This window comes from Diabrotica virgifera, chromosome 6 (assembly GCF_917563875.1).
Source record: "Diabrotica virgifera virgifera chromosome 6, PGI_DIABVI_V3a".
Classification (NCBI taxonomy): Eukaryota; Metazoa; Arthropoda; class Insecta; order Coleoptera; family Chrysomelidae; genus Diabrotica; species Diabrotica virgifera.
Genome location: NC_065448.1, coordinates 34,387,073 through 34,414,144, shown reverse-complemented (window position 1 = coordinate 34,414,144; position 27,072 = coordinate 34,387,073). Strand labels below are relative to the sequence as shown.

The window sequence follows — 27,072 nt, the reverse complement described above, 5'->3', positions numbered from 1 at the left end:
AGTAACTCGAGTAGAGCCATTTAACTAACGCATTATTAAATGTCAAAGTTGCTTTTGTTTTGTTATAAATTTATTTATTTATTATAACAAAAATTTTTAATTTCTTTAAATAAAGATTGTTTAAATAATTATACAGCTTTCAAATGAGGATATTCGTATTTTTAACGTTAAATAGTACACCTGTAGTAAGTTTATCTAAAAAAAGTCTACAACTGGAAGAAATATGTAGTTTTCTTTTCTTATAAATAAATTAATCTATTATAACAAAACAAAAGCAAGTTGGACTTTTAGTATTACGTTAGTTAGATGGCTCTACTCGAGTTACTTGGGAACAAAAAAAGAATGAAGAAAATTGCTCCATGAGAAGCCGACAAAATGCATTTTTTTAACGTATACCGATTTTGAACTTTGAGATTACATTTTCTTCAACCTAATTTTTGATTCAAATTTTGCTATTTTTGGCAATTTTCACTAGTAATATCGATATTTTTTATTACAATAATATATGTTATGAGTATTTGGTGTGAAGAAAGGGGACAAAAATAAAAAGGTGATGGTTCGAAAATTATGATCCTATTGTTTATATCTTTGCCGTAAATGCCGGTCAACTTTGACCGTTTGTATCTCAGGAACCACTCATCAAAATTAAACGTTTTTTTTTTAAGAAGCGTCCTGCCGCTTTTTTTTTCCAAAACCGTTTTCATGGTTTTGATTTAATTTAATATTTCCCGAGATATTCTATTTGTTTATAAGCCAAAAAATTGTTTATAATTTTAAAATATTCCTGAGGCCGCTTAAATAGTCCAATTTCAATTCAGTAAAGTATATTAGATAGGTACAGTGTCTTTTTATACAAAAATCATAGTTATTCTTATGTATCATAATTATCGTGGTTATTATAGCGACCGTAAATTTTTAATTAACAATTAAATTGTTGCTAAACTGTTCATTCAATTTCCATCGACTTCTGGAATTATAATCTATACGAAAAGGGCTTTTATATTACCAAGTTATTTAATTATTGATAAACAATTACTTATCTAAAATTTTATTTGAAAATTGAAGGTTTTGTTGGAAAAACCCGCAGTTTCCGGGGAAAATTTTCGTCGAAGTAAATCGGGAAAAACACGTCTTTATGCAAAATTTTTGGGGAATTTTGTATACATATACATCTCTAATAGATAAAATTATACACAAATTTTGTAAACGCGGTCATTATTCTGCAATAAAACAGTGTCTACCTTTTAAAATATTGAATATTTCAGCCAGTAAAACAGATAATTAATTAATTGAATAGTATTTTTTGTATCGAACAAACAGTACAAAACATGTATTGGCTCGGTATGAAAAGTCCACTATCATTATTCAGAATCAACCGATGACGCATCCTAATGCACCATTAATAAATTGAGATTTGTGCGTCAGATATATTTGAATATCGGCGGACGCGAACGCAGGATAGTGGATAGGGACGTACATTCTCGTGTGTTGTACACAATTACACGTTGTGGTGACATTAGTTTAATTCACTGTCAGCTAATGAAACTTTACGATCCGACCACGTGAACTCTGTACCCGCCACTCGTTTTGTTCAACATTCGGTTAGTTTAGTTTAGTTTGGTTTTGGTTCAGTGTTTGACGTCAGGTTTTGTTGGGGAAAAGTTATAATGCCTACGTTCAGATACAAAGTGGCTCGTTACACGGATGTTAGCTTTTTACCATTTTTAATCTGCCTTTTACCACATACAGAGGTGGCTTTACGTGATAAAAGCAGAAGGTTGACTTTTTGCCTCATTTTAATTTTCTTATTTTCTTATTTTTGTGGACGGTGCTGTTATGAAGGTTTAAATACATTTATGTTGCAAATCCACATTTATCTTTTTCTCCCAGGATTTATTTGCATCTGTGTGTGTGGGTTTTACATATAGGTCTGGATCCCGCGTATGAAAAAAAGTTGATTAATAGCAAGCTGAAAATTTGTTAATAGCTTAAGGGTGTCTAGTCGGATAAACTTTGATATATGGGAACACTGGAACAGGGGCAGTTTTCATTGTGGAACAGGTTAAAAATTTGGAACGGTCAGACCACGAAAACGGCACATTTATTTTGTCCGACAGAACAGACTTAAACTCTCCGAACAGAGATTAAACTCTCATGCAAAAATCAGACTGCTATTTATCACCTGTCATAATTCCTGTCATTTGACATATTCTACATGTTCCACTCATTAAAACGCCCGTTTGGTGATAAACAGCAGTCTGATTTTTCCCATGAGAGTTTAATCTCTGTTCGAAGAGTTTAAGTCTGTTCTGTCGGACAAAATAAATGTGCCGTTTTCGTGGTCTGACCGTTCCAAATTTTTAATCTGTTCCACAATTAAAACTTCCCCTGTTCCAGTGTTCCCATATATCAAAGTTTGTCTGACTAGACACCCTTAAGCTATTAACAAATTTTCAGCTTGCTATTAATCAACTTTTTTTTCATACGCGGTATCCAGACCTAATATAATCTTTTATCACTGCATTACAAACAATATTTTGATATGTTAGGACCACTCACCATTTGCATCTTGGTTACCCTTTCAAAATGTTCTTTTCTTAAAATTTACTGTACCTTTTATTTAATATTAGTGAAATCCAAATACGTGTCAAGAAAAACCAAAAATCAGAATTTATAAGACTGTTATCAGACCTACCCTACAGTAACATACGCAAAAAAAGAGAAAAAAAAACAAATTAAAAATATATTTAATAAAAAAAATTCACAAATATTTACAACCAAAACACTGTATTATTTAGATTATTTCATTCATAGGAGATTCTGACCAATAGAAAGATACAGAAATAAAAATTAAAATGATTATTTTTTGATGATTTTGACTTCCAATCGTATAGTAAGATATTTGATCACGTGTTTAATTCTGTCCAATCAGATTAAAATGGCAACTAGTTTCCTAGTTTTGACAACTGTCACATTTAAAAAAATATCCATAATATACGCATTTAAAAATAATCTTACGAATATCACACGACAGTAAGAATAAATTAGAAAATAATGCTTCATTTTTACTCAAATTTGTTGTCATTGGGCAATAGCCACTCGAGCCCTGCGGGCTCTCGTGTTTATTGCCAGACAACAAATTTTCGAAAAACTGTCGCATTATTTTCAATTTATTCTCACACTCTTGTGATATTATACCCGATAATTTTTGGTAATATCTCGTCGTAAAGTATATTACGTCAGATGCCCTTCGTTGCTACGAAAAAATACATTCAGTGACATTAATGACAATTAATGTTTTAAAAATTATAAAAGTGATGACTTTCAACCGTCAAATATTTATAATAACTGTGTGTTTAATTGTACTAATTTGTACTTACCTGCATAAATAAATTACAATAAAATTTCGGTTTTGAACAGTTTTATTCATGAAATAATCGCAACAAATTGCACTCGATCTCTAAAATTATTATCGAATTTTGGCTCTCGTGACACTTCGACATAATTTCACTCCCCTTCGGGTCGTGAAATTAAAACTGTCAAAGTGTCACTCGGGAAACATTCGATAATTTTAGAGCCCTTGTGCAATTACTACTCGTAATAATTGTAAAATATGTTAGTTTGTTACGTATTTAGAGTTACAAATACAGAAAAAATTCCTCTGATTGAAAAAAATTGTTTGTTTTAAAAATAACAAAATGTCTGGCTAATTGGCCAGGCCAAGGCCATAAAATTCACACAAAAAAAAGTTTTTAGTGCGTACAAAGTACACACACTTTTTTTTTAAAGTATATTCTGATTATGTAGGAACTAGGATATTTAACAGCCGTTATGGATACAAACTCAAAAGGAATGAATGCACTGAAGTACATATTGCTAAATGACTCGGATATCTGTATTTGCGTTTAAATGATTGTACTTTTAACTATTTTTCTTATCTCTTATCCCCTCTCTCTCTCTCTCTCTCTCTCTCTCTCTCTCTCTCTCTCTCTCTCGCTCGCTTATCTCCAAATCGAACCTTATCCTCCTCCAAACTATGCCTCCAAACATACCGATCCCACGCCGATCTTCTCCAAGTTCTAGCAAATTTTGAGCATCCTCTGCCACTTCATCCTCCTACTTTTTCCGTGAGCTTCCTTTTGGATTATGCCCTGCATTTTACTATCTAGAGCTTTTTCAACAATCTTTTGGCCTCCATTTTCTCTACGTTGCCACCCCATCAAAATCTCTAAAGTTTAACGAATTTTCAGATAAGTGCCTCTTTGAACAGCCCTTAATAGCTGGATCTCTATACTCCTTTTTCGTTATGTATTCCCAATATATTCCTTAGGACTTTCCTTTCGAAGACTTTCGGCATTCTCTTGTGTTTTTTTTCATCGCTTATGTCTCGTATCCAAACTATTGGCCTGATAATAGTTTTATGGACCATGATTTTCGATCTGCAGTGTGCGTTTTTGGAGCAAGACACATGGGCTTGAAATGGGCAATGAAAAAAAGCTTTATTTTCCTTGGAATTTCTAGTTCTTCTATCTAAGTTATCTTCGGTCTAAAAGGGATAATGCAAGAAAAATAATGTTTTAAAAATAAATATTAAACAGCAGGAAAAGAGTTCCCCGTATTTATATCTTTAATATTTGACCTATTTTCCCAGTACATACGGAGTCTAGGTAATATCCCGATCAATACCAACTAATTTCGGCGAAGTAAAGCGGAACATTACCGATTACGACAGTAATGATTCCACGTGTAATTTAGAACGTAAGTAATGAAAGGTTCCTCACGTAGAACTATTTCAATAATTGAAAACGGGCTGCTAATGAAGAGTTTGCGCTTCCTAGTCCTTACGCTCGTTCAACATTAACTCTGCCACGATAACAACGACACTAATGGTTAAATCGATAATTGTTCATTTGCTCGAATATAAAATTACAAGTAGTGCCTTTTAATAGATGACGGGCACCAACGTGAGTCGTTAAGTGAGCATTACGGCCAGATCTATTTCTCTGATAATAATTCCTGCCTATCGGTACGAGTGAGACATTGGAGATTTCTACTGAAATGTTAATTAAGACTTTTGCACACTAATTAGGACAAGAGGACTTGAAAAAAATTAACTCTGCCGAGAATCTAGACCGGAAGAAATGAAAACAGAAAAAAATTAACGTCGGACAAACAGGGAACATCTCTAAGCGCCGGACTCCACTTGCGATTTTCTAGTCGCGCGATTGTTTTGTCGCGAAGATTGAATACATTGTTTCAACTACAAGTCAATCTACGATTATTTAGTCGCAAGTGGATTGATTTATATTTGAAACAATATTATGTTCAATCTTCGCGACAAAACAATCGCGCCGCTACAAATCGCAAGTGGAGTCCGGCGCATAGTGTGGCACTTACAAATTTGTAATATGCAATCAAATTTAAATTGAGTCTTGAAATTTGTAACAAATACACTGCTCCAAAAAATTAACGCACTATCTACACAAAAGAAAAAACGCGATTCATTGGTGTTTTGAATTTAATTGTGTTCATTTTTGTATTGAATATACAGTGTATTTGGAATGTAGTAGAATACTTGTATTGTTTTTTGTTCTAATTTTGTTTTTTTGTGTTGTTTTTTTTTGTTTTTTAAAGAACACAAAATAAAGGTGCTGTAAATTTTTTAATGTCTATAAAAGGTTAATGGCATTTTTAACTCGTAGTGTGAACTATTTCTGTTTGTTACTAACATTTTGCTATTTTTTAAATCAAAATGCAACGCCAATCGAGAAATTTGACTAATGAAGAGTGTGCTCTAATAGTGGTTTTGCACAAAGACGGTTGGAGTTACAGACGTTTAGGGGAACGGTTCGGCATACACCATACATCGGTCTCACGAATGATGGAATGGTACAGGGAGACCGGTAGTCACCCTAGACCTCCAGGACAAGGTCGACATCGAATAAGAAGGCCTGTTCAAGACCGTTTTTTACATCGCACCTTAATATGTACGAAGATTTGTAACTACCAAAAGCTTATCATCCCAACTTGAAGATATTATTAATGTTCAAATCAGCTGTGGAACTGTTCGCTAACGCCTCAACGAAGGTTATTTGGTTAAATCGTATAGCGGCCAGAGAACCAATCTTGAATCTTCACCATAGCTCATTGCAAGGCGCGTTTAGCATTAGTCACGATAATGCAAGACCGTACGTTGGTAATTATAATGCAAAATTATCTAGAGGAAGTTGGAATCGACGTTATGGGGTGGCCAACGAATAGTGTCGACGTCCATACTATAGAGAGTATATATAACGTATGGTACTTCCTTGGTAGACGCCTGAAGAATTATTCTCCTAATCAACCAAACACTACACGAAAATTTGATCATGGTAAGGATAAGAAACCACCATCTGAAGTGGAAACAACCGGCCTCATAAAGTGACAGCAGTAGTAGACAGATGCATTTTTGTATTAATGAATTTTTTAATGATATGTTTTTTCTGGAGTCCCCATGTGCTGTTTTAGATGTTTTTTACGTTTTTTTTTTAAATATTCACATATAAAAAAAATTCAGCCTCCGACCAAGCACCGGGTTTCGACCAGGTTCTCTTTTTATAGTGGTACGTTAAACTTTTGACCTTTAAACCATCTGAAGATGGCTTTTTAAGTTAAAAACGCTCAGCTAGGAAATTAAATGATTTTACACAATTTTTAAAATAGTTATTTTCCCATTCATTTATTTTGTAATTTTCTTAAGGATCTAGGTAAAGAGTTTTTATATTGAATTTACCATTTGAAAACGCAATAGGTACTTATCTACATTTGTAAAACTGCGGCCCTATTAGTAATTTCTCTGTATACAAAATAATCTTACGTTTGATCTCTCAACTTCAACTCGTTACCCACATTTGCGAAGTGTTGCGTGTACCATGACCGATTGAATGACATTGTAAGAGTGCTCGACACTAAGTGATCTCGACTGCGGAAGCAGCTCGTTTGAGATTCGATCACATTATCTCACTTTGAGGACCCTCTCAATCTCTGAGGGTAACCCAAAACCCGCAAGATACTTCAACGAGACCGATACACGATGACGCAAAAATTAGAGGGGAATGCCCCAACTACCCATCGAAATCAGGAGAATTTTAACCTATATTTTAGAGATTTTTACTCAATAATATAAAATTTATTTGACGTTTATTGAAAGAAGTAATAATCGTTTCTCGTTGCAAAAGATTGGTTTTAATTTGCAAAAAAAATTAAACTGGTCATAGAAAATTCAAAATCTCTAGTTTATCTTTATACAGCGCTGCCATATAAAATTTCAAAAAAAACTTATATATTATTTTAGAATACACTACATTTTCACCTAAATTCACCGTAAAACATAACAGAGCTAGTTAATAAAATACAGCAGTTTCAATTACCTAATAACTCCAGACTAATTCATTTGACGTAAAAAATATTTTTCCTAGTACTCCTCCTACAGTTGTAGTAAAAAATATTTTAGACAAATTATTTATATTACAAATCTAATCATTATCTATATCTGAAATTTTACACCTTTTTGAAATTTGCAGAAATCAGGAATACCTTGAATTTGATAATCGAATATACACAAACAACAATGCAGGACTTATCATGAGCAATCTTATCAACTTATCAACGATTATGAACTACCCCGTATTCAAACAGTTCTTAACTGGTGGAAATACGTGGATGATTTAATTTTATACTATTATAGTATGCTTTACAGAAACTACCAGGCAAGTTGACCAATTTTTATCATACATTAATTCACCCCATACTAATATTGAATTTACAATAGAAACAGAACAGAATCAGTCCATAAATTTTTTAGATTTAAAAATTACCAGACTGCAATGCAAACGTAAGTTTTGCGTATTTCATAAACCTAACCATAACCATACTGACATAACTATACACAATTCATCATCCCATCCTACACAACATAAATTAGTAGCCTACCATAACATGCTGCATAGATAGACAGAAATGCCCATGTCAAAAAATAACTTGTCATAGAGATAGAATTCATAGAATAGAGATAGAATTGAATGTTATTAAGCAAATAGCAGTGAACACTGGGTACAACGAGCAAACAATTAACAAAATTTTTAGACCAAAACTACATAAGAAAGACCTGAAATTAGTCTTCCCACTACCATAGAAAAAAACCCAGTACCTTCTGCTTTACAACATATAAAGACAATATATCAACAAAAATAGCCAAACACACAAAAAAATGAAAGGAATAACACCAGCCAAAATAAAAAGCAATTACAGAGTGGTGTCTACAAACTGACATGTGAAGAGCGTTCAAAAACTATTGTTCTGAAGCTATTTCCTTGTGGCATTTTTATAATCAACTATTTATAATGGGAAATAAGCCACAATTTTACCAAAAAAAAGATTTTATTAACGTTTCGAAGCCCAAATCGGGTTTCGTTGTCAAAATACAAAATACTACTAAAATAAACAAAAAAGTTGTTGCTAAGTAAAAAAATTCTTCTAATAATTTGTTCAATCTGACTTATTTTATTGGCAATTCAGACGTATATTATACATTTTAAAGTAGAAGACTTTAAAATGATATCGTCAATATTTATGAGTTGCTTTCCTGGGACGACTTTACTAAAAGATAGTTCATTCGATTACATGAAATCAATCCCAACTCAAGAATATCCGTCACAAAAAATATCATAGCATGTGATCTGTCTTTAAAGAGACAACCAAATGCAACGATGACAGTAAAATTCTCGAGTTAGAGATTCCATAGTAAATCACGAGGGAAAACCAGGAAAAAACCTCGTGATACTATCCCGACATCGTAAGTATTTGGTCTTACATTTAATTTACTTTCAAAAAATTAATACCAAATTCTGACTTTAATATGTTTAAATTATAAATAATATTAATAATACATAGATATACAATAAGTAATACTAAAATATAAAATTTGTACTAACTCGATATGTTATTGACTTACTAATCGTGGTATTTTCTTTCTATTGACTTCCTCTTTCAGTATGGGTAACCACATCCTACTGCATTCTACCGAGGAATTTGCGACACAATTGGTTTCATTTAGCATAATGAGAGCCGCTTCTTTGATTTTTCTCTTTTTACTGTCTGATTCTTTCAGGACTATACTTGAATCTCTCCATTGAACTCTATTTTCATTATCCCATGCGTGTTGACATATTTGAGATCTATCGAATTCTCTATTTTTAATATAAGTCTGATGTTCACTTATTCTAACGTTTAATGGTCTTGATGTTTCACCTAAATAAAATTGTTCGCATTCACCAGGTATTTTATAAATGCAATTCTTGGTTCTTTCTTGTTCATTGTTAGGTTTAGTTTTAGATAGAATAGATCTCAATGTGTTTGTTGTTTTGAATGTTGTTGAAATGTTGAATTTATTTCCTATTGTTTTAAGTTTCTCGGATAGTCCTTATTAACTCGATTTGGGCTTCGAAACGTTAATAAAATCTTTTTTTGGTAAAATTGTGGCTTATTTCCCATTATAAATAGTTGTTCAAAAACTAACATCGGTTAAACTGGCAGAACTTTTCACAAACCCATAACAGAACACAAAAGGGCTTCAAATAATAGAAATATAGATTTTACTACGCACTTCACCTTCTAGATCAAAATCATGTTTTTAATGAATAGTATCAAATTCTTCATATTATTCAAAATAAAGCCCTTAAGCTATTTTCATTAGAATCTTTGGAAAATAATAAATTAAAAGACTCAAGATATATTTCTGAATGACCAACTTGAGACAAACAGCTCCCCACTTCTCAACCTATTGTAAATAGTAAAATAGACACATAGTAAAATAAATCACTTGAGAAAGGCATTCTGCCGAAACAGCTGTAGTGACATTAATTTATAATAAATTTTGTGGAAATATTGAAAACAAAAGTTTTCAGTCTTTTATTGTTAGAAATCAAATAAAAGTCTTAAGGTAATCTCAAGCTTTTTTACCACAATAAGGTCAAGACTGAAAACGGCGCATTTTTTTCGTTTTCCATTATTTTTAAACTTCACTTCATGGAGCTAACAACAGACTTTAAAATCACATCGCGCAAACAATTTTTCAACCTCAACCAAACAATCGCATGTCCAGCCGAGCCGAGTAAGAGAACAGTAAATATTTATCGAACTTTTACCGCTTACTGAATTATTTGTGAGTTGCTGTACACAGTTTAGATGCCGTTCGAACAACAGCCATTGAAGAAGTTTAGTGGAAACTTCGGCCAAATGCGGTCACTACTTTATGGAGTTAAACTTCAATTGTGCATGTGGCAAGCGTTGTTTATGGCAGCTTGTAGATTAAAGAGTTGTTTCCTTCTGTGGCGAAGTTACTTGGGAGTGTGCAGGTCTATTAGAGTTGAAAAAGGGTTTTGGTCATTCGGATAATTTGCTGCCCACATAAGGACCACGAAAAAATTGTATTTACTATAACAGTGTTTTCAAACGGCAACTTCAAATCCGTGTAATTTTCAAGGGATTTCCATTCTTCTTCTGCTTCTTCTTCTTCTTCTTTTTGTATAGACATAAGTCTGTCTGTTTTTTCAATGTGCCTCTAGTAAGTTGTTGTTCCATCGTTTTCGTGGTCTTCTTACTGAGCGTCTTCCTATTGGGGAATCGTCTCTCGCTGTCCTGACTACCCTATTTGTTGTCATTCGGCTTATGTGGTCATTCCATTCTATTCTTCTGTTTCTTACCCAGTTATTAATGTTATCCACCTTGCATCTCCGTCGTATATCTGTACTTCTAGCTCTGTCCCATAGAGTCTTACCATCGATTTTTCGAAGGATTTTCATCTCCGCTGTTTCGAGCAATCTTTTTGTTCTCTCTGTGTCGGGTCGTGTTTCTGCCGCGTATGTCATTATTGGTCTGATGACTTTTTTGTAAATTCTGCCTTTCATTTCTTTTCCGATATTTTTATTTCTCCATATTGTGTCATTCAGGCATCCTGCGGCTCTGTTTGCTCTATTCACTTGATCTTCCACTTCTGTTTCGAGCCTTCCGTAGCTAGATAGTGTGATGCCTAGGTATTTAAACTCCATCACTTGTTCTATTATCTGACCTTCCAGCTCCAATTTACATCTTATTGGATGTAACTGTTATAAGCATGCATTTTGTCTTTTTTAAGGAAATTAACATGTTAAAGTTTCTAGCGGTTATGTTAAATTGGTGCAGCATACGCTGTAAATCATCTTCACTTTGAGAGATTAATATTGCATCGTGTGCATAGTTATTTTAAGTTGTTTTTCTCCCATTTGGTATCCTTTTCTAGTTCACTTTTTTTATTATTTTGTCCATGATCAGGTTGAACTATAAAGGACTCAAGGAATCCCCTGTCTTATCCCATTGCCGGCTTCAATTGGGTCAGTTACATCTGTAGGTAATCTCACAAGAAAAATTTGAATAGAGTCAAATCTGGAGACTAAGGAGACCAAAGCGTTGTTTATAGCATGGTTATAGTATGTTGCGAAGTACTTGGCTTGGGAGTCTTGCAGGTCTATTAGAGTTGAAAAAGAGGTTTTGGTCATTCGGATAATTTGCTGCCCATACAAGGACCACAATTTTTTTTTATTAACAGTTTTTTTCCGTGAAACATAAATTAGTGAAAAATACTTCTTTTTCAATCGGCAACTTCAAAATCGTGGATTTTGACGTATTTTTATTATATGGGGTAATTCAAGCAGAGCACAGTGAAAATATTCCTTTATTTTTTGTTAATAACTACTGGTAACATATTAATACGAATTGAACTGAAATATTGCCTCATTTATGAAATGTTTTACAGATAAATATGAAAAATAATAATTAAAGCCATTTCGCAGAGATTTCCACCACTCACTTTATCAAGTATTAGATTCGTTTCAGCTACGATTTTGTTTAAAAAAAAGTGAATTTTCTCAAAAGAGTTATTTTTTCGGCTTTGTGATCAAATAAAGTACTCCAAAATCATATACATACAACGTAGGAATGCGAAGGACTGATCGTATAAGCAAATGGGCCAATGAGAATCTTTCTAAAGTTATGGTAGGGCAAAAAGCTGCAGATATAGAAATGAAACGCATAATAATTCCGCTGAGTTTATCTTTTACTTAATAAATTGCACTTTCTTGAATAAAAATGGCATTATCTAGTGATGAGAGATGTAGATAAATACAAATAATAACCCAATTAAAAAAATGGGTTGTGGGACTCTTCTTTTTTTTCTTCCTCGCTATAAGAAATTCTGATTTACAGCATACAACATTAGGGGGAGAAAGTTAGACTCCTTGCGCACAAGAACGCCAAAAAATAGACACCTTTGGATTTGGTGTTGGAGAAGAATGCACGCATTGGACAGTTCATTGAACAAACGTGTATTCGCATAATGATACGAAAAGCTCAACACGCTTTCAGCATGCTCAACCCTGTTTGGAGCTCTGGAGCTCTGGATACTGCTAAAGACAAAGATCCGAATATTTCAGTTAAGTGTCATGTCTGGTACAAAACCGTACAAGCTGCAGATCTTTGATAATAAATGCCTACGAATAATTGTTCGTATTTTCTAGACTAACATCATCAGAAATAAAGATCTGCTACACCTGACCGAACGAAAGAAGGCAGAAAACTAAATAAAGTCCAGAAAGTGAGGTTGGACCGGTCACACACTCCGAAAAAATAGCTCCAATATTGCAAAGACTCCCCTAACGTGGAATCCACAAGGAAAAAGAAAAAGAGGTCGCACAAACTTGGAGAAGATCCATCATGGACGAGATAAAAGGTCAAGGAAAGTCTTGGAATGAAGTGAAGGCCTTAGCGCAAAATAGAACTTGCTGGCGCTTATTCACTGAATCTCTTATACATATATACAATAAAATAAAAGTAGGTTAAATGCTCGAATATATGGAATTTATAGGAATAAAAGGCAGATATCGAGCATACATATAGTTTAATTAAACCTTGCCCAAGTATACTTTCGCTAACTTAGCATCATCAGGGGCATTTCGTCAAAATGCAACATTTGTTTGGCAAGAAATTCTTTAAAATTGGCAACTAATACATAACATAAAACACACACTAGACAAAGGACAAACAGATCAAAAATTAATTAAACTATGGCGGGTACTACATCTTGGCAAGTCGAAAAATAATTCATTGCTCATTTTTCGTCATCATTTTTCGACTTCCCAAGATGTAGTACCCGGCATAATTTAATCAATTTTTGATCTGTTTGCCCTTCCTCCAGTGTGTGTTTTCTGTTATGTATTAGTTGCCAATTTTAAAGAATTTCTTGCCAAACAAATATTGCATATTGCTGGGATATCTTCCTAATTTGACGAAATGCCCCTGATGATGCTAAGTTAGCGAAAGTATACTTGGACAAGATTTAATTAAACTACATATATACTCGATATTTGCCTTTTATTAAGCGATTTTCTTTAGTTAAATCGTTTAGGTCAAATCTTTAGACGTTAATTTCAATGCAAATGAATCAAAATTTGCAGACATATGCATTCGCGGGAACCAGACACGCATACTCAATAAAAAAAATTATTTTTCGTTTTGCAACGAAATTGAAAATGGTTATTCATTTTTGATTTACATTTACTCTGTGTGGAGTATGAAGGGAACCAGTCTCGTTGGAACTTTACCGCGCTGAGCAGATGTGACGTGAATTGTAAATTGTAGAATTCCCTCATCTTCCTTAGTCTCAGCATCCGTATGGCTTGCAAATTGTAGAAGCCTCGGAGGTGTAACCAGAGAAGGTTCCCATTGTTTTCATTCTGGTGGGATATGTTATATGCCATTAGAGTGAAAACTTAGTCTTTTGCTAGCAGTTGCCGCTAGGGCATCTATGCCATTTCGTTCGTTGCAATTCGGGACTGCACGCTGGGGTTTGTTTTGGTTGGATCAGGGAGAGCAGCATATGTGCCTCCTGATGAGAGACTAATAAGTTTCGAAACCGGTAGAGGTGCTTGCAGCACTCTCTGATTGGACTGGAATATGGTTCGGCTGTATTTTCGTTTTGCAACGAAATTGAAAATGGTTATTCATTTTTAAAAAAAATTATGTTTGTTAATTGTTTAAATAAAATAAAAACGATTTTATTGGAAAATTCTTAAACTCTCTTTTTTTTACAATGTAGAAACTTGAAACTTTTACAGATTGTGGCTAATTATATGAACTATACATAATTCCACTTTTTACGTTAATTGTTTACGTTATGCTTCATAAATAAACAATAAAGTTTTAAATTTTTTGCGGATTCCGACTACTTTTCATGTTTGTACATGTTTATAAACATCCTAAGCGGCGACGATTTTGAACGCTCATATGAACGCTTTGTTTAAACATCGGCGCTTATTCGTATCAAATTTCAACCTTCAACCTTTCAAACTTCAACCAACACTCGAATTAAAAAATTCGTGTTTTTAATGTAGTCTTAGAAAAACCACCGGTAGAGACGTTTCGTGCTACAATTTACATTAGAATTCGTTTTGGAGTATTAATACAAAGTTTGTTACGAACCCTTAATGGATGGAGTGGAAATTAACAGGGTCTACACCGTGCAATAGTAAAGCATTAGAAGAGATGGAAAGACTGCGAAAACTGTAATAGGTGTAAATAATGATTTTGATTTAAGAAATGTATAAAGAAATTACAGAAAATGTACAATGTATGTATCAAATGTTGAAATAAATGCGCAACATGTGTCTATCGTATACATCCTTTTTTTAAACATGACGATATATTTTAATGTTTGAAAAGTGTAAAAAAACTAAAAAGTAAAAAATTAAAAAATATGAAAAAAATATTTTTAAGAAACGCTTTTTTTAGTTACGAGAGACTAAAATTAAAAATATTCCGGTAGGTGTGAGTTGACGGAATTAATTAAAAATAATAAAAATAAGTTAACGACGAACAGTAAAATATTTATTTATTTTGGTAACAAAAAGGTGTTTTGCTTAGGTCTCGGAAAAGGATCGATTGTTAGCGAGAGTCGGGTGTGTCCACGTGGTTCACATGCTGTGAAGAGACTGTTAAGAAAGCCACAGACGCTAATCTGTTTGTGTTTCTACCCTCTGACCAGATGGGCAATAAATTATTTAGATCTGGCGTATAAAAACAGAAACACTTCTGCAGTTTTAAAAGGAATGCATGTCCAAAGTGAGTTGTTGACATAATGGTCTGATATGATAATTAATTTATGGGGAATTCAGTTTGTTAAACTGAACACACCAAAAACATATGGTATATGGTTAAGGGATGCATTTCGTTTCGTAAAACCATGTCTTTCTTAGCATCTAGTTTGTATATTAACAGTGACTTTATATGACCCATATTATTTCGTTTTGAGAAAAAATATTAAAATTAAAATTAGCAAAAATAGTAATTAAAGCGTATCGCTATAAAAATATTATAAAAAAATCAACTAAAAAGCAAAAAAATAAAAAAAATTCAAACTCGACGGATTATTCGAAAAAAAACCGTTAGACGGATTAAATATACAAACATCCAACACATTCGTTAAAAAATTGAAAAAATCTAACACAATTTGTTAAAGAAAAGCGTGGGGCGCGTCTTCATAGAATAAACGGTTTGGGGATAGATACTTATTTACTTTTCGCGCCCCACGCGTTTCTTTAACGAATGTGTTATATTTTTTCAATTTTTTAACGAATGTGTGAGATTTTTGTATATTTAATCTGTCTAACAGTTTTTTTTTCGAATAGTTCTTCGAGTTTGATTTTTTTACTTTTTGCTTTCTAGTTGATTTTTTTATAATATTTTTAATTTTAGTCATTCGTAACTAAAGAAAAGCGTTTCTTAAAAAAATTTTTATATTTTTTATTCCTATAAATTCTATATATGCAATAATTATATTATCGATTCGAAAGGTTCATTTATTACAGTAGAGCAAATAAAGCTGTAAATATTTAAGTGTCACTCGACCAATTGTGGAAATTCAATTTCAAAAGTCTTCTTAATCCAATTAACATAAAATACACTCGAAACAACACGCTAGGTTTTACCATTTTTCGAAAATAAAAGTGCACACTGGATATCTAAAGGCTCTAACTCTCAATTTGTTACCGCCACGGCCGTCTTTGGTCCTGAGGGAGCTTTGATAAAAACAAATGACGGCGACGACACGGCCATCCCGATGAAAACGACTTCGGCCTCGACAACGCTCTTACTTATTCATTTCACGAAGAGAACTTTTAAATTGCGTAATTTAACGAACAGGACCTTTTTATTTTGTCGGAATATTTGACAGTAGCGCATTAAGTTTTATTCTGCCATAGGCGTTACGACTTCAGTCGAAAAGTTTTATTTGCTAGCCAAAAATGTCGTTATCTTCCAAGCTCAATACGCCAAAAATTTCTAACTGTCTTAATGCTGTGTTAAATGGATGTATGGCGCAGTCAAGCGGATTCGGTATTCCTTTTTGTTCAATTTTAGATTCCCAATGTAACAAATTATATCGTGTATTTCTTTGAGAACTTATTCTCCTGTTCTCCATGTTCTAGTAATTTACCTTAAATTAGTGATATCGAGGTAAATGTCTTCGTCCAGTTAAAAATGAGGAAGCATATACAGAATTAAGACAAGTTAAAGCTGAAGTTCCACAAGGACAGTACTGTACCTACTCTGTACCAGCGATATCCCATCATTAGAAACTAACCCAACTACGACATTAATTTGCAGACGACACATACATTTTAGCAGTCGAAAAAAATAAACACTAGGAAGCAGCAACCGTGCTACAAAATTCTGTTAAACAAATTAACAACTGGACCAGGAGATGGCATATCAAATTTAATGAAACAAAATCAACATATCAAGAGAACAACATATTTTAGTCAGTATAAACAGAAACCAAATACCTTATGCAAATACGGCAAAATATTTGGGTATGACATTAGATTCAAAGCAACGCTGAAAAGAGCATAAAAAAAAAGAATTACAAATTCAGTTCAAAACGATGTACTGGTTACTGGTTGATGGGAAAAAATCCGGTCTGTCTGCTTATAACACATTATTATTGTATAAGCAAGCCCTTAAACCGATATGGACATATGGGATACAGCTATGAGGCTGTACAAAAGAAAGTAACATCCAAATTATACAACGATATCAGAAAAAAGTCTTAAGGAGCATCATCAACGCTCTTTGATACTTCAGAAACTGTGATCTTCATCGAGACCTTCAGATGGATATGATTAGGCAGACAATAAGTACCTAAGTTTGCCAAGAGTCATGAACAAAGGCTCTCCAACCATGTGAATGTCGAGGCCATCAAACTCCTAGATAAATCTAATCAGATAAAAAGATGTAAAGCCGGCCACTCACGGTATTTACTGCGGTTTCGTTAAACTAGAGACTAGATCATCGATGATATCAATTCTGCAGTACTACAGCAGACAGGCCAGTCTTTCTGTGGTCAAATTGTATGATTTTGTTGGATGCACGGTCACACATGATCAAAATTCTTGCCAATTAGTTGAATTCGACACAATTGAAGACGCCGCAGTATCGTGAGTGACCGGCTTAAGAGAACGAAGCCGTTCGAGTTAGTGCGATAAGTTAAAGAACTTTGTGAAAAAACAGAGCAAAGTGCGGCTAAAGTGTACATGTTAGTAGTGTCATTATGTAGAGCCTAATAGACGGAGAGGCAGCGCTGAAAAATCTCTTTGAATTTACTAAAGCTAGATTTTTCACAGTTGATTACTCTCGAGTGTGTAGAGAAACATACTGCGGTCGGTCAAGCGAAACGTAGAACAGGGGTTACTGAGAGGGTATCAAAGTTGCTTTCCTACGAAGGTAATTATTTCCATTTACTAAGGCTGAAAATCAGTACACACATTCTAAATTAAATATACATAAAAGTTATTATAGTCGGTCAGCTGTATGACGGGACAGAGCCGGTCGGTCGGCCCCAATATTCGATTGAGGAAATGAAGCATTTTGGCTCGCAATTTTTTCGTCCAGCATGGATTTACTTAAAATTTTCACAGAAGGTAGGGAATAGTCCAAGGAGAATTTTCTATATCATGCCGCTATCATACGCTAAAACCTTGGGGGTGGTTGCCACCCCATCTCGGGGGTGGGAATTTTTTATTACATTTTAACCATGTAATTCGATGGAAAAAGTGTTTCTAATAAAAAAATGTTTTTTACATTTTTTTCGTAAAACTAACATTTTTCGAGTTATTCGCGCTTGAAAATAACAGTTTTTAGACGAAAAAATCGACTATTTTAGAGGGTTTTTTGAAAATACCTCGAAAAATATTCTATATATTTTTGGCGATAAAAAGTTTCTTCAGAAATGATTTTTTAGGATTTTTAAAGAGCTATAAAAATGTGTAAATTAAATTCCGTAAGATCCCTTAGTTTTTAATTGGGGCGGGTTTAAAGGGCTCGAATAAGGGGGTGTTTGCTGGTAAATAGAGGTTTTAAACAGCTATATCTGGCTAACTATTCACTGTAATGAAAATCTATGCAAAGGATAATTTTAGTCATTAAAAAAGCTACAATTTAGTAGTTTATAATTTTTTTCGTATCTTCAGTATTTTCGGAGCTATTTTGAAATACCAAATTGCAAAAAATCAATTTTTCTTTAAACCCCAATTTTTCCAAAATTACGCATTAAAATATGTCAAACTCCTTGAGTTTATTGATAATATAAATATAAAAGGAACTACAGAAAGGTGAAGAACAATTTTGAATTAGGAAGGTAGTTAGGGGGTTGTTTTCACTGATTTTTTCGTAGAGAAAAGCAGGTACCGACATTTTTTTGATTATAAGTCGTTTAGTTTTCATGCTAGAAACTTTTTATTATTATTTTTTAAAGGTCTAATTGAATACTTGAAAAAAGATCATTTAAGTTTTCCTCGAAAAAATGCAAATTTTTCCCATTATTTGGCTTTCAATATTTCAAATTATGCATTTGACGAAAAAAGCTAACCTTTAACATGCCGTATCTCGGTTTGTATTGGTCTTAAAGATATTGTAGGAAAAGAATTTGGTTTGTGTTACTAAAAGATACAATTTCGATATCTACAGTTTTTTTGATTAAATGCATATTTTTCAAGGTATTTTTAAAAAACCCTCTAAAAAAGTCGATTTTTTCGTCGAAAAACTGTTATTTTCACTCAGGTTACTCAGTAACCCCTGTTCTACGTTTCGCTCAGTATGTTTCTCTACACTACAGTAATCATCTGTGAAAAATCTAGCTTTACTAAATTCAAAGAGATTTTTCAGCGCTGCCTCTTGGTCTATAAGGATTGTTTTATTAAAAACTTAATCATTTACAAAGTAAGCACACCGGAAGCCTTAAGAGCTTTACGTTCCTTAGCTTTAACCTGTGCAGCAATACGATCAAGATCTCTCCTACCTTGTTGGGTGATTTTCCTACCACCATCGGCAGATTTTTCAATCAACTTAACTGTTTCTAAACTTTGGAGAGCTTTGCGGGCAATGCTTCCTGCTGATCTGCAGAAATGGGAGGGTTTAGTTCCATTGCGTTTGCGGGAACCGAAGATTTTTGTGACTGATCCTACACCTACAGGAGACCTGTTGTAAATGTGCCTAGCAATAGCAGCACGTCTGACGTAGTACCAGTCGGGATCGTAGGGAGCTAATTCCTTAGCTCTGGATGTTTTTACGAGATCAACCCATTCTGGAACACGTAGTTTTCCAGTTTTTTTCAAGAAGGAGGAGAAAGCCTTCACAAATTTATGTTGATCAACGTCTTTTAAGGTTACAGACGGCATTTTCTGTAGCTGTCACACGTCGGCGGAAAAGTTGAAATATTGGTGAATATGAACTTAGATGTCTTCTGTAGTATTAAATAAAGACAGCACTAACTTGCTTATTGATCGTAATAATGATCAGATAGCAATATTCATAAGATTCCTGCTGGAGTTTTACTAAATAAAAAAAGTAATTCAAAATGAGTAGAGATCATAGCATACAGGTATTATGTATATAGTTATCAATCTGTTTGTTACGTAACCAGATGCATTAAATACAGCCACTCTCGTAACATTTCGAAAAACGACGCCGCTGATAGCGGCGGCAGTGTCGCGGACGCTGCCGCCTTTGGGAAATAAATCGGCAAGTTTAATTAAGATATTGGGCAGCGAGAGGAGATATTCTTTTGTTTCGAGGAACATCCATCACGAGCCCTCTGCGACGGCGATATCGTTAATGAACATTTTAAATTTGCTGTTCGCAGTACTGATAACGGCTTTATCGGAACGAAACGCTGCTGCACCGAGACTTTCAAATCGAAAGAGCTCCATTTCCATTTCTAAATGTCCGGCGAGGTTTTAGAACCCCACCAGGACCGGAATTAGGAGATATTTGATATAATTCTCTTTAATTTTCACAAGCATGCTGTCTATTGAAAGTTTAATTGAAAATTGTCGCTTTTAATTTAAGAATTATTCTTCTTCTCTTCACAAGTCATGTTAGGATGATCCGACGTTGGCGATCACCATTGTGAAGGTTTCTCGATCTTCTGCAACATGGAATAATTGTCCTGCAGGGGCGTAACAAAGGTGCCCGCAGCATGGGGGGCCAATATGTCAGGGGCCCCATTTTGTCGTCTAATATAATATTTAGAAATGTGTTATTATTATATTATTTTACGCATACATACGCAACGTCTTTAAGCAGTGTAGTATTGAAAATTAAATTGCCCATCAGATAGATTTTATGTATGAATAAAATTGTAGGTACCTATATCCGCTGATAGTAGTGCACGAAGAAAGTTGTTCATCTCATAGAATAATATTATGTATTAATGTAATAATTTATTAATTTTTGTTCTATTTTATTATATACCAATAAAGATGAAAAGTGTAAGTTGTCATATACAGTACATGAATATCCTAATAGCCCAGTAAATGACCGTTTTGAAAGAAAAATTCCCAACTTTCTATCTCTATTATAGTATGTTTATTATAAACACAGCAATAATGAAAAGTCACATTCTAATGTTTTGACAGTTCTCTTACGTCAAAAATTTTGACCTACGTAATAACGTTTTTGTAGTAAAAATACTATATTTCAGTTTTGCCTGCTAGAGGGTTAAAACCTTTAACTTTTTTAACTCATTAAATTTTTTTAAAATGTTTCACAAGCTTCATTTTTATTTTTTATAAAAGTTTCTAGCATCAAAACTAAGCGAGCTACTCTCAAAATAAAGTTAACCCCATTTTTTGGTAAAAAAAATCGTGAAAATCTCCCCCTATTTAGTACCCCAAATGAGACTAATCATTACCGCTTTACAAATTCTCTTTTTACGAAAAATCTCAAAGAGTAAAGAAATGTAGGTTTTGCTTTTATAAATATTTCGGTTTTATTTTGTTTTTCTGTAAGACAAAAATTTGTTATGGCTGTTTAACATTTGCATACTCTAGTGATTAGTGACTCGGTCAAGTCCTTTGAACTAGAACCCTTTCAAAAATAAACACTTTGAAAAGGTGAAACTTGCAGGTCATATAAAAAAATAGTTAAGTTATTTGTAAAGAGGTAATGATTAGTTTCAGTTTTTTTCAGTTTTTTTTTCGAACAATAAACATTTTCACTCGCAAATAACTCGAAAAGTATTGACTTGACCACTTCGGTGTCGACACTGAAAATTAGATGGTATATAAACACTATAACACATATTATAAGTTTTTGTTATACAAGTCGCATTTAGTAATTTTTTAAAGGGGGTCCCATTTCCAATTCTGCGGGGAGGCCCCGACGTAGCTTGTTACGCCACTGTTGTCCTGCATTTGATATCTTAGTCCGTTCACGAATGTTTTTTAACCAAGAAACTTGTCTCCCTACACTTCTACAGGCCTCTATTTTTGCTTCAAGGATCAATTTGTAATAATCTATATCGATTTCCACTCACTATATGTCCTAAATTAGACATTTTCTGGTGTTAAACAGTCTTTTTAGCATTCCTCCATCTTTGTTGTTCCTCCTTAGTGCTTCCTCATTAGTTTTTCTTGCTTCAAAGTATCTTCAGCATGCGTCTATGAATCCACATTTCCAATGCTTCAATTCTGCTCATGGTCGATACTTTTAGTGTCCACACTTCTGCGCTTTACAAAAGGACAGAACAAACATAGCACTTAACCATTCTTCGTCTTAGTTCTAAACCGAGATGATTATTGCAAAGAAATTACTTCATTTTCATAAAACTAGTTTTAGTCCTTGCTATTCTGCGTTTTATTTCTGTATGGATCTAGTTGGTTCCTTTATGACAGTTCTCAAATATGTCATTTTGTGAACTTTTTCAATTTGAAACTTAGTCTTATATATTGATGTTATGGTAATGTTCCACACTGAACTATGATAGTGCTTCCATTGATCATTAAAAGACTCATCCACTTTTATCTTTAACTGCATACAAATAATGTACAACTCAGAACATGTGTAGGTACAGCCAGTCTTGTTGGACTAACTAACGTTCTTTCACTAGGATGTAACAGAATTCTCTGGAAAATTATCTTCTTTACTTTTATATTGAGTCCACGTAATACGTGATTTTGTTCATGAGGACTTTTAGGTCTTCTAGGTTGTCTGCAAATACTATGGTGTCATCTGCATACCTGATGATATTCAGCCGGTACCCGTCTGGTAGAATACCTTTTTCAGTTCCGTGAAAAGTTTCGATAAATATTCTTTCAGAGTAGAGATTGAGAATTAGAGGGGACAAAATGCAGCCTTATCTCCACGCATGATTTTCACATATTCGGTGTGTTCACCTTCAACTCTGAGGTTTGCAGTTTGATTTCAGTAAAGGTTTCTAATTATTTTCAGATATTGATTGTTACTGCTTCTTTTAGTATTTGAATCATCTTGGGAGTGGTGTACTCGATCAAACGCTTTCTCGTAATCAACCAGACATACATATACGTCGCAATTGACGTCTCTTCATTTCTGGAATGAGACTTGTTTTGAAAACAAAGCCTTTCTCGTACCAACAGCATTTATGAACTCGAACTGGTTGGGCGAAATTTACTTTCACATAGCTTGTAAACTATCGTATGGATTATCTTTAGAAACAATTTTATGAGATGACTAACAAGAGACGATTGCCACGAGTTTCATCGCCCAATAATGGAAGGGAAAAAGTTAATTGATCGATTGAATGTAGGAAATTGGATCACCAATGACTTAGCAAATCGAGCCTTATAATTATAAAGAGCGAGTTATTCACATAATATTTGTTGGATGATTCTTTTACAAATAAATAATCGAATAGGTAACAGAAGATAAAGACGATATCGTCTTGATATCGTCTTGATATCGTGACGATATCTGCATGATCAAAAAGCTAGGAGCAAAATTTCAGAGCTGGCGTTTGGAAATTAATTATGATAAAACCCAATATATGGTCTTTGGAAACATTGCAGAAGACCTGGAGATAAATAACAACTCCATAAAATAAACAAATGCATATAAATACTTGGGGGACAACTTTAACAAATACAGAATCAAATGAAATTAATATAATAAATAAAATAAAAAAAGGAAAGACAATAACCTACCAGTTACACTCGATTATATGGAGGGACGATATTACAAGCAAAACTAAACAACAAGTCTTTAAAAAAATAGTGGAAAGTTGCTCAGTGTATGGCTGAGAGACGTGGATGATACTTCAATAAATAAACCCAATAAAAGAATGGAAAACGGAATTAATGGAAATGATGTTTTGCAGAAGAAGTTGCAGATTAACCAGAGGCGTAGCTACCGCCATATCAGCCGTATCAATTATACGGGACCCCCGACATTCAGGAGCCCCAGCGCGGCATGTCGAAACAAAATTCAATTTAACAAAAAAAATTAAATAACTTATTCTACAATTATTTTACTATTAAAACGCTCTGAAACAGTGTATATTGTTTGAATATCAACATTTTCATGTAATGGATTCTTTATCTATACATTATATACATTATATTTGTCTATTTTTTATTCTCTGGCACTCGCCGTTATTCCATAACAACAGAGCTTTATTGTTTTTACTACCTTTCATTATCCTTTCACCGTTGGCTATGTGTGAGACATTGTATAATGTATAATGTCAAAATGCAATTTTTCTAATCGCTTTACGTTTGAATTTTGGAAACGGTGTGTATTTTTTAGGTATATTTTTGTATAATGTCTTCTTTATCTATAAATTGTATTTATGTATATCTATTTGCTGGCCGCTCGCCGTTATACCATAAGAACAGACAATTTTGTCTTAAAAATTCAAATCTATTTTTCGACTTTGGTTTATTTGAGTTTATTATTATCTATATTTGGGTGTTATATGCAGAACTTATTAGTTCCTAAGGTTGTATTCTGTAATTTGCAATTTATGTAAATTTTGCAATATATTATTTTGTTTTATTTCATTATCTTTTATTTTGTAATAATATTTACAATTTATGTAATTTCAGTAGACTGTATTTGTTACTGTTTTTTTTTCGACTCTTTGTAAGCTTTGTCCATAAAATTGTAAAAGTTTTAGTGACAATAACGCATATTTTTATTCTATTGTATACAAGCGTTTTTGCTTCATTTGTTGAACATTCTTTTAGCAATATTCCATATCAGTCATGAAAAAGGGCCCCGCGACAGACTTTGATATGGAGCCCCTGTGGGGCTAGCTACGCCACTGAGATTAACACTAATGAACAAAGTGAGAAATGAACGAATTAGACAACTAATAGAAACGTGATACTAAATGGCGAAATAGAAAAACGAAAATTTCTCTGGTAGTATAGTATATGCCAAGAATGGAGGAGACAAGAATACCGCTAAGAGCTGGGTAATGAAAACCAAATAGAAGTAGGAAAAGAGGATATCCTAGATTACTGTGGAACGGACAAATAAAACAGCAATGGAAAAAAGACCTTACTGAAAAAGACATAAACAACGAGAAGAAATGGAGATAGGGATGTGGTAAACGGCACACAGATATGCTGTGTAAGGCCACGAATAAGTAAGTAAGTAACCGAATTTATAGTTATTTCCACGTCACAATTTATCTCAAGTTTGAAAATATTCTTCCAAGACAATTAAATAGCTGAATATACTCTTTGTTTTAAAAAGCGAAGGAATGTACGGCCCTTCTAAAAATTCCTTTTATGGTAATACCGCCCTGTTCTGGCGTCGTTTTATGCAACGACGGGCGGTAGAATTACTTCGGAATTCTTCTAATGGGATTCTTTGTTTCGAATAACTCAGCGTTGTCTTGATCGCGAAAAAGAATGGAAAGCAGATTTGTGAAAAAATTTAATTTTAATGAGAAAGAGGTGTCTCTTTCCGTTGGGTATACGGTTACTACGTTGGGCGTTCGTTATCTACTGACTTTTATTGCTGATTACGACGGAATCTGAATTAAAAAAGTTTTAATGATTTTGTAGGAAATATGAGGATATAAGTGAAGAAGAATTCACAATATTAGAACTGATATTTCAAAAATAGACATCAACTCTTTTCTAAATACCACATTAACTATGCTGTGGTTTCTATCCAAGACTACTGAGACTGAGATTATAACATCAAGTCGGGAAAGCTGTAGTACTTTGGCAGTCCCGGATTAAGAATCTAGAGCCCCTAGGCAACCCAATTTATAAGCCCCTTAAGAAATCTCCACTTTCTCCGTTTTTAATAATTATCATTTTTGAAAATGTCCGTTCTCCTGTTGCGAAATAACCCAAAATGACTGTGAAGCAGGAATAAATTGTTTTCCCTGCAAGTCTTGAATCTGGGCTATAAAATATTTGAATTGCTCTAGTTCATCTTCAAGTTCAGATTCAATATCATCAGGATAGTTTTCATTTAGTATCATTCAGTTTTGGAAAACACACAAAAGACCAAATACTCAGTTCACTGACCCGTACTCTGTCAAATCAGTAATTAGCTTATCAAACATTGGTAGACACGTTTCAACCTTTAACTTATGTCCACGGAAGGGAGAATATGTTAGCCAATCTCTGTTAATTTTTGTTCCACTGATACGTTTTCGAAAAACCATAGATTGTGTAAAAAATCTTGTAATAACTTCAAAATTTCCGTACTTCTTCTGTTATTGTTTTCCTTAATCCTATGTCGTTTCCGAATTTAGGACCCAATGTAGCTTTACCTTCAATTTCTAACTTAGTTTTATTTTCTGGTTCTTTAATTCCTTGAACTGGAATAGAACTGTCGTTACATGTTTTTTCATCTTCAGTCACGGAAGCTATGTTTCCCTCATTTATTTCTATTTAATCACGTGCATTTTCTTTGATTGCAGCTTCACTAGCTATGGATTTCGGTGAGAAACTGAGTTTAAATAAGTTTTGGTTCTGTTTTAGATATTGCTTAAGGATCTTTTCTCTCTACTGATTTTTCTTGCGTTTTTCTGCTCAACTCTCGAATCTTTTTTTTTTATTTTCATCCGTAGTATTCTCACAACAGACTTTCTATTAGAACAAAAGTATGCATTGTAATGCATTGTAATTTTTCAACATAATATGATTTATAGTTTTTATTTAATTCTAATTATTCTTTTTTCGTTTTGGACTCTGCGAGGCCTCCTTTGGGGCCGAGGTCCCTGGGCAACTGCCTACTTTGCCTAATGGTTAATCCAGCACTGTACTTTGGACATGTAATGATAGGTCTCGAATATACGTTACTGTATCCCGTTAATTTGATGCTCCCAAGTATTACATGTACAATATACCACATGTAAAACGTAACAATAAAACTGCTGTGAACATTGCAAAACTTATTTGATTGATTTATAATTAAGATAACCAACGAAAAGATGTTGTGACGTAATAGTTATAAACATTGTTGTGTTGTGGTTGTGGCTTTAACTTTTAAAAGTCAATTAAAAATGGAATCTATGAACTGTCAACTGTTTGCATATACATATACGAGTAAATATGTTTTAATGATCTGTTGTTTTCTATTATGTTAAACCAGTTTTATAGCGTAATACGCCTTTCCGTTCTTAATAGGCTCTCCTCTCTATTGTGGCAGTCTTCTTCTCTTAAACTT

At 33.6% G+C, this 27,072-nt stretch overlaps 2 protein-coding genes across 5 annotated transcripts in view; both read right to left on the bottom strand.

Annotated features, from left to right (window-relative positions):
• LOC114325306 (homeobox protein homothorax) overlaps positions 1-27,072 on the bottom strand; it is a 675,897-nt gene that overhangs the window by 105,074 nt on the left and 543,751 nt on the right. The window lies entirely within an intron of this gene.
• LOC114325307 (40S ribosomal protein S19-like) lies at positions 19,322-19,824 on the bottom strand. Its single transcript, XM_028273342.2, has one exon. It carries the CDS (start codon positions 19,797-19,799, stop codon positions 19,335-19,337), a length of 465 nt encoding a protein of 154 aa, XP_028129143.1. The 5' UTR covers positions 19,800-19,824; the 3' UTR covers positions 19,322-19,334.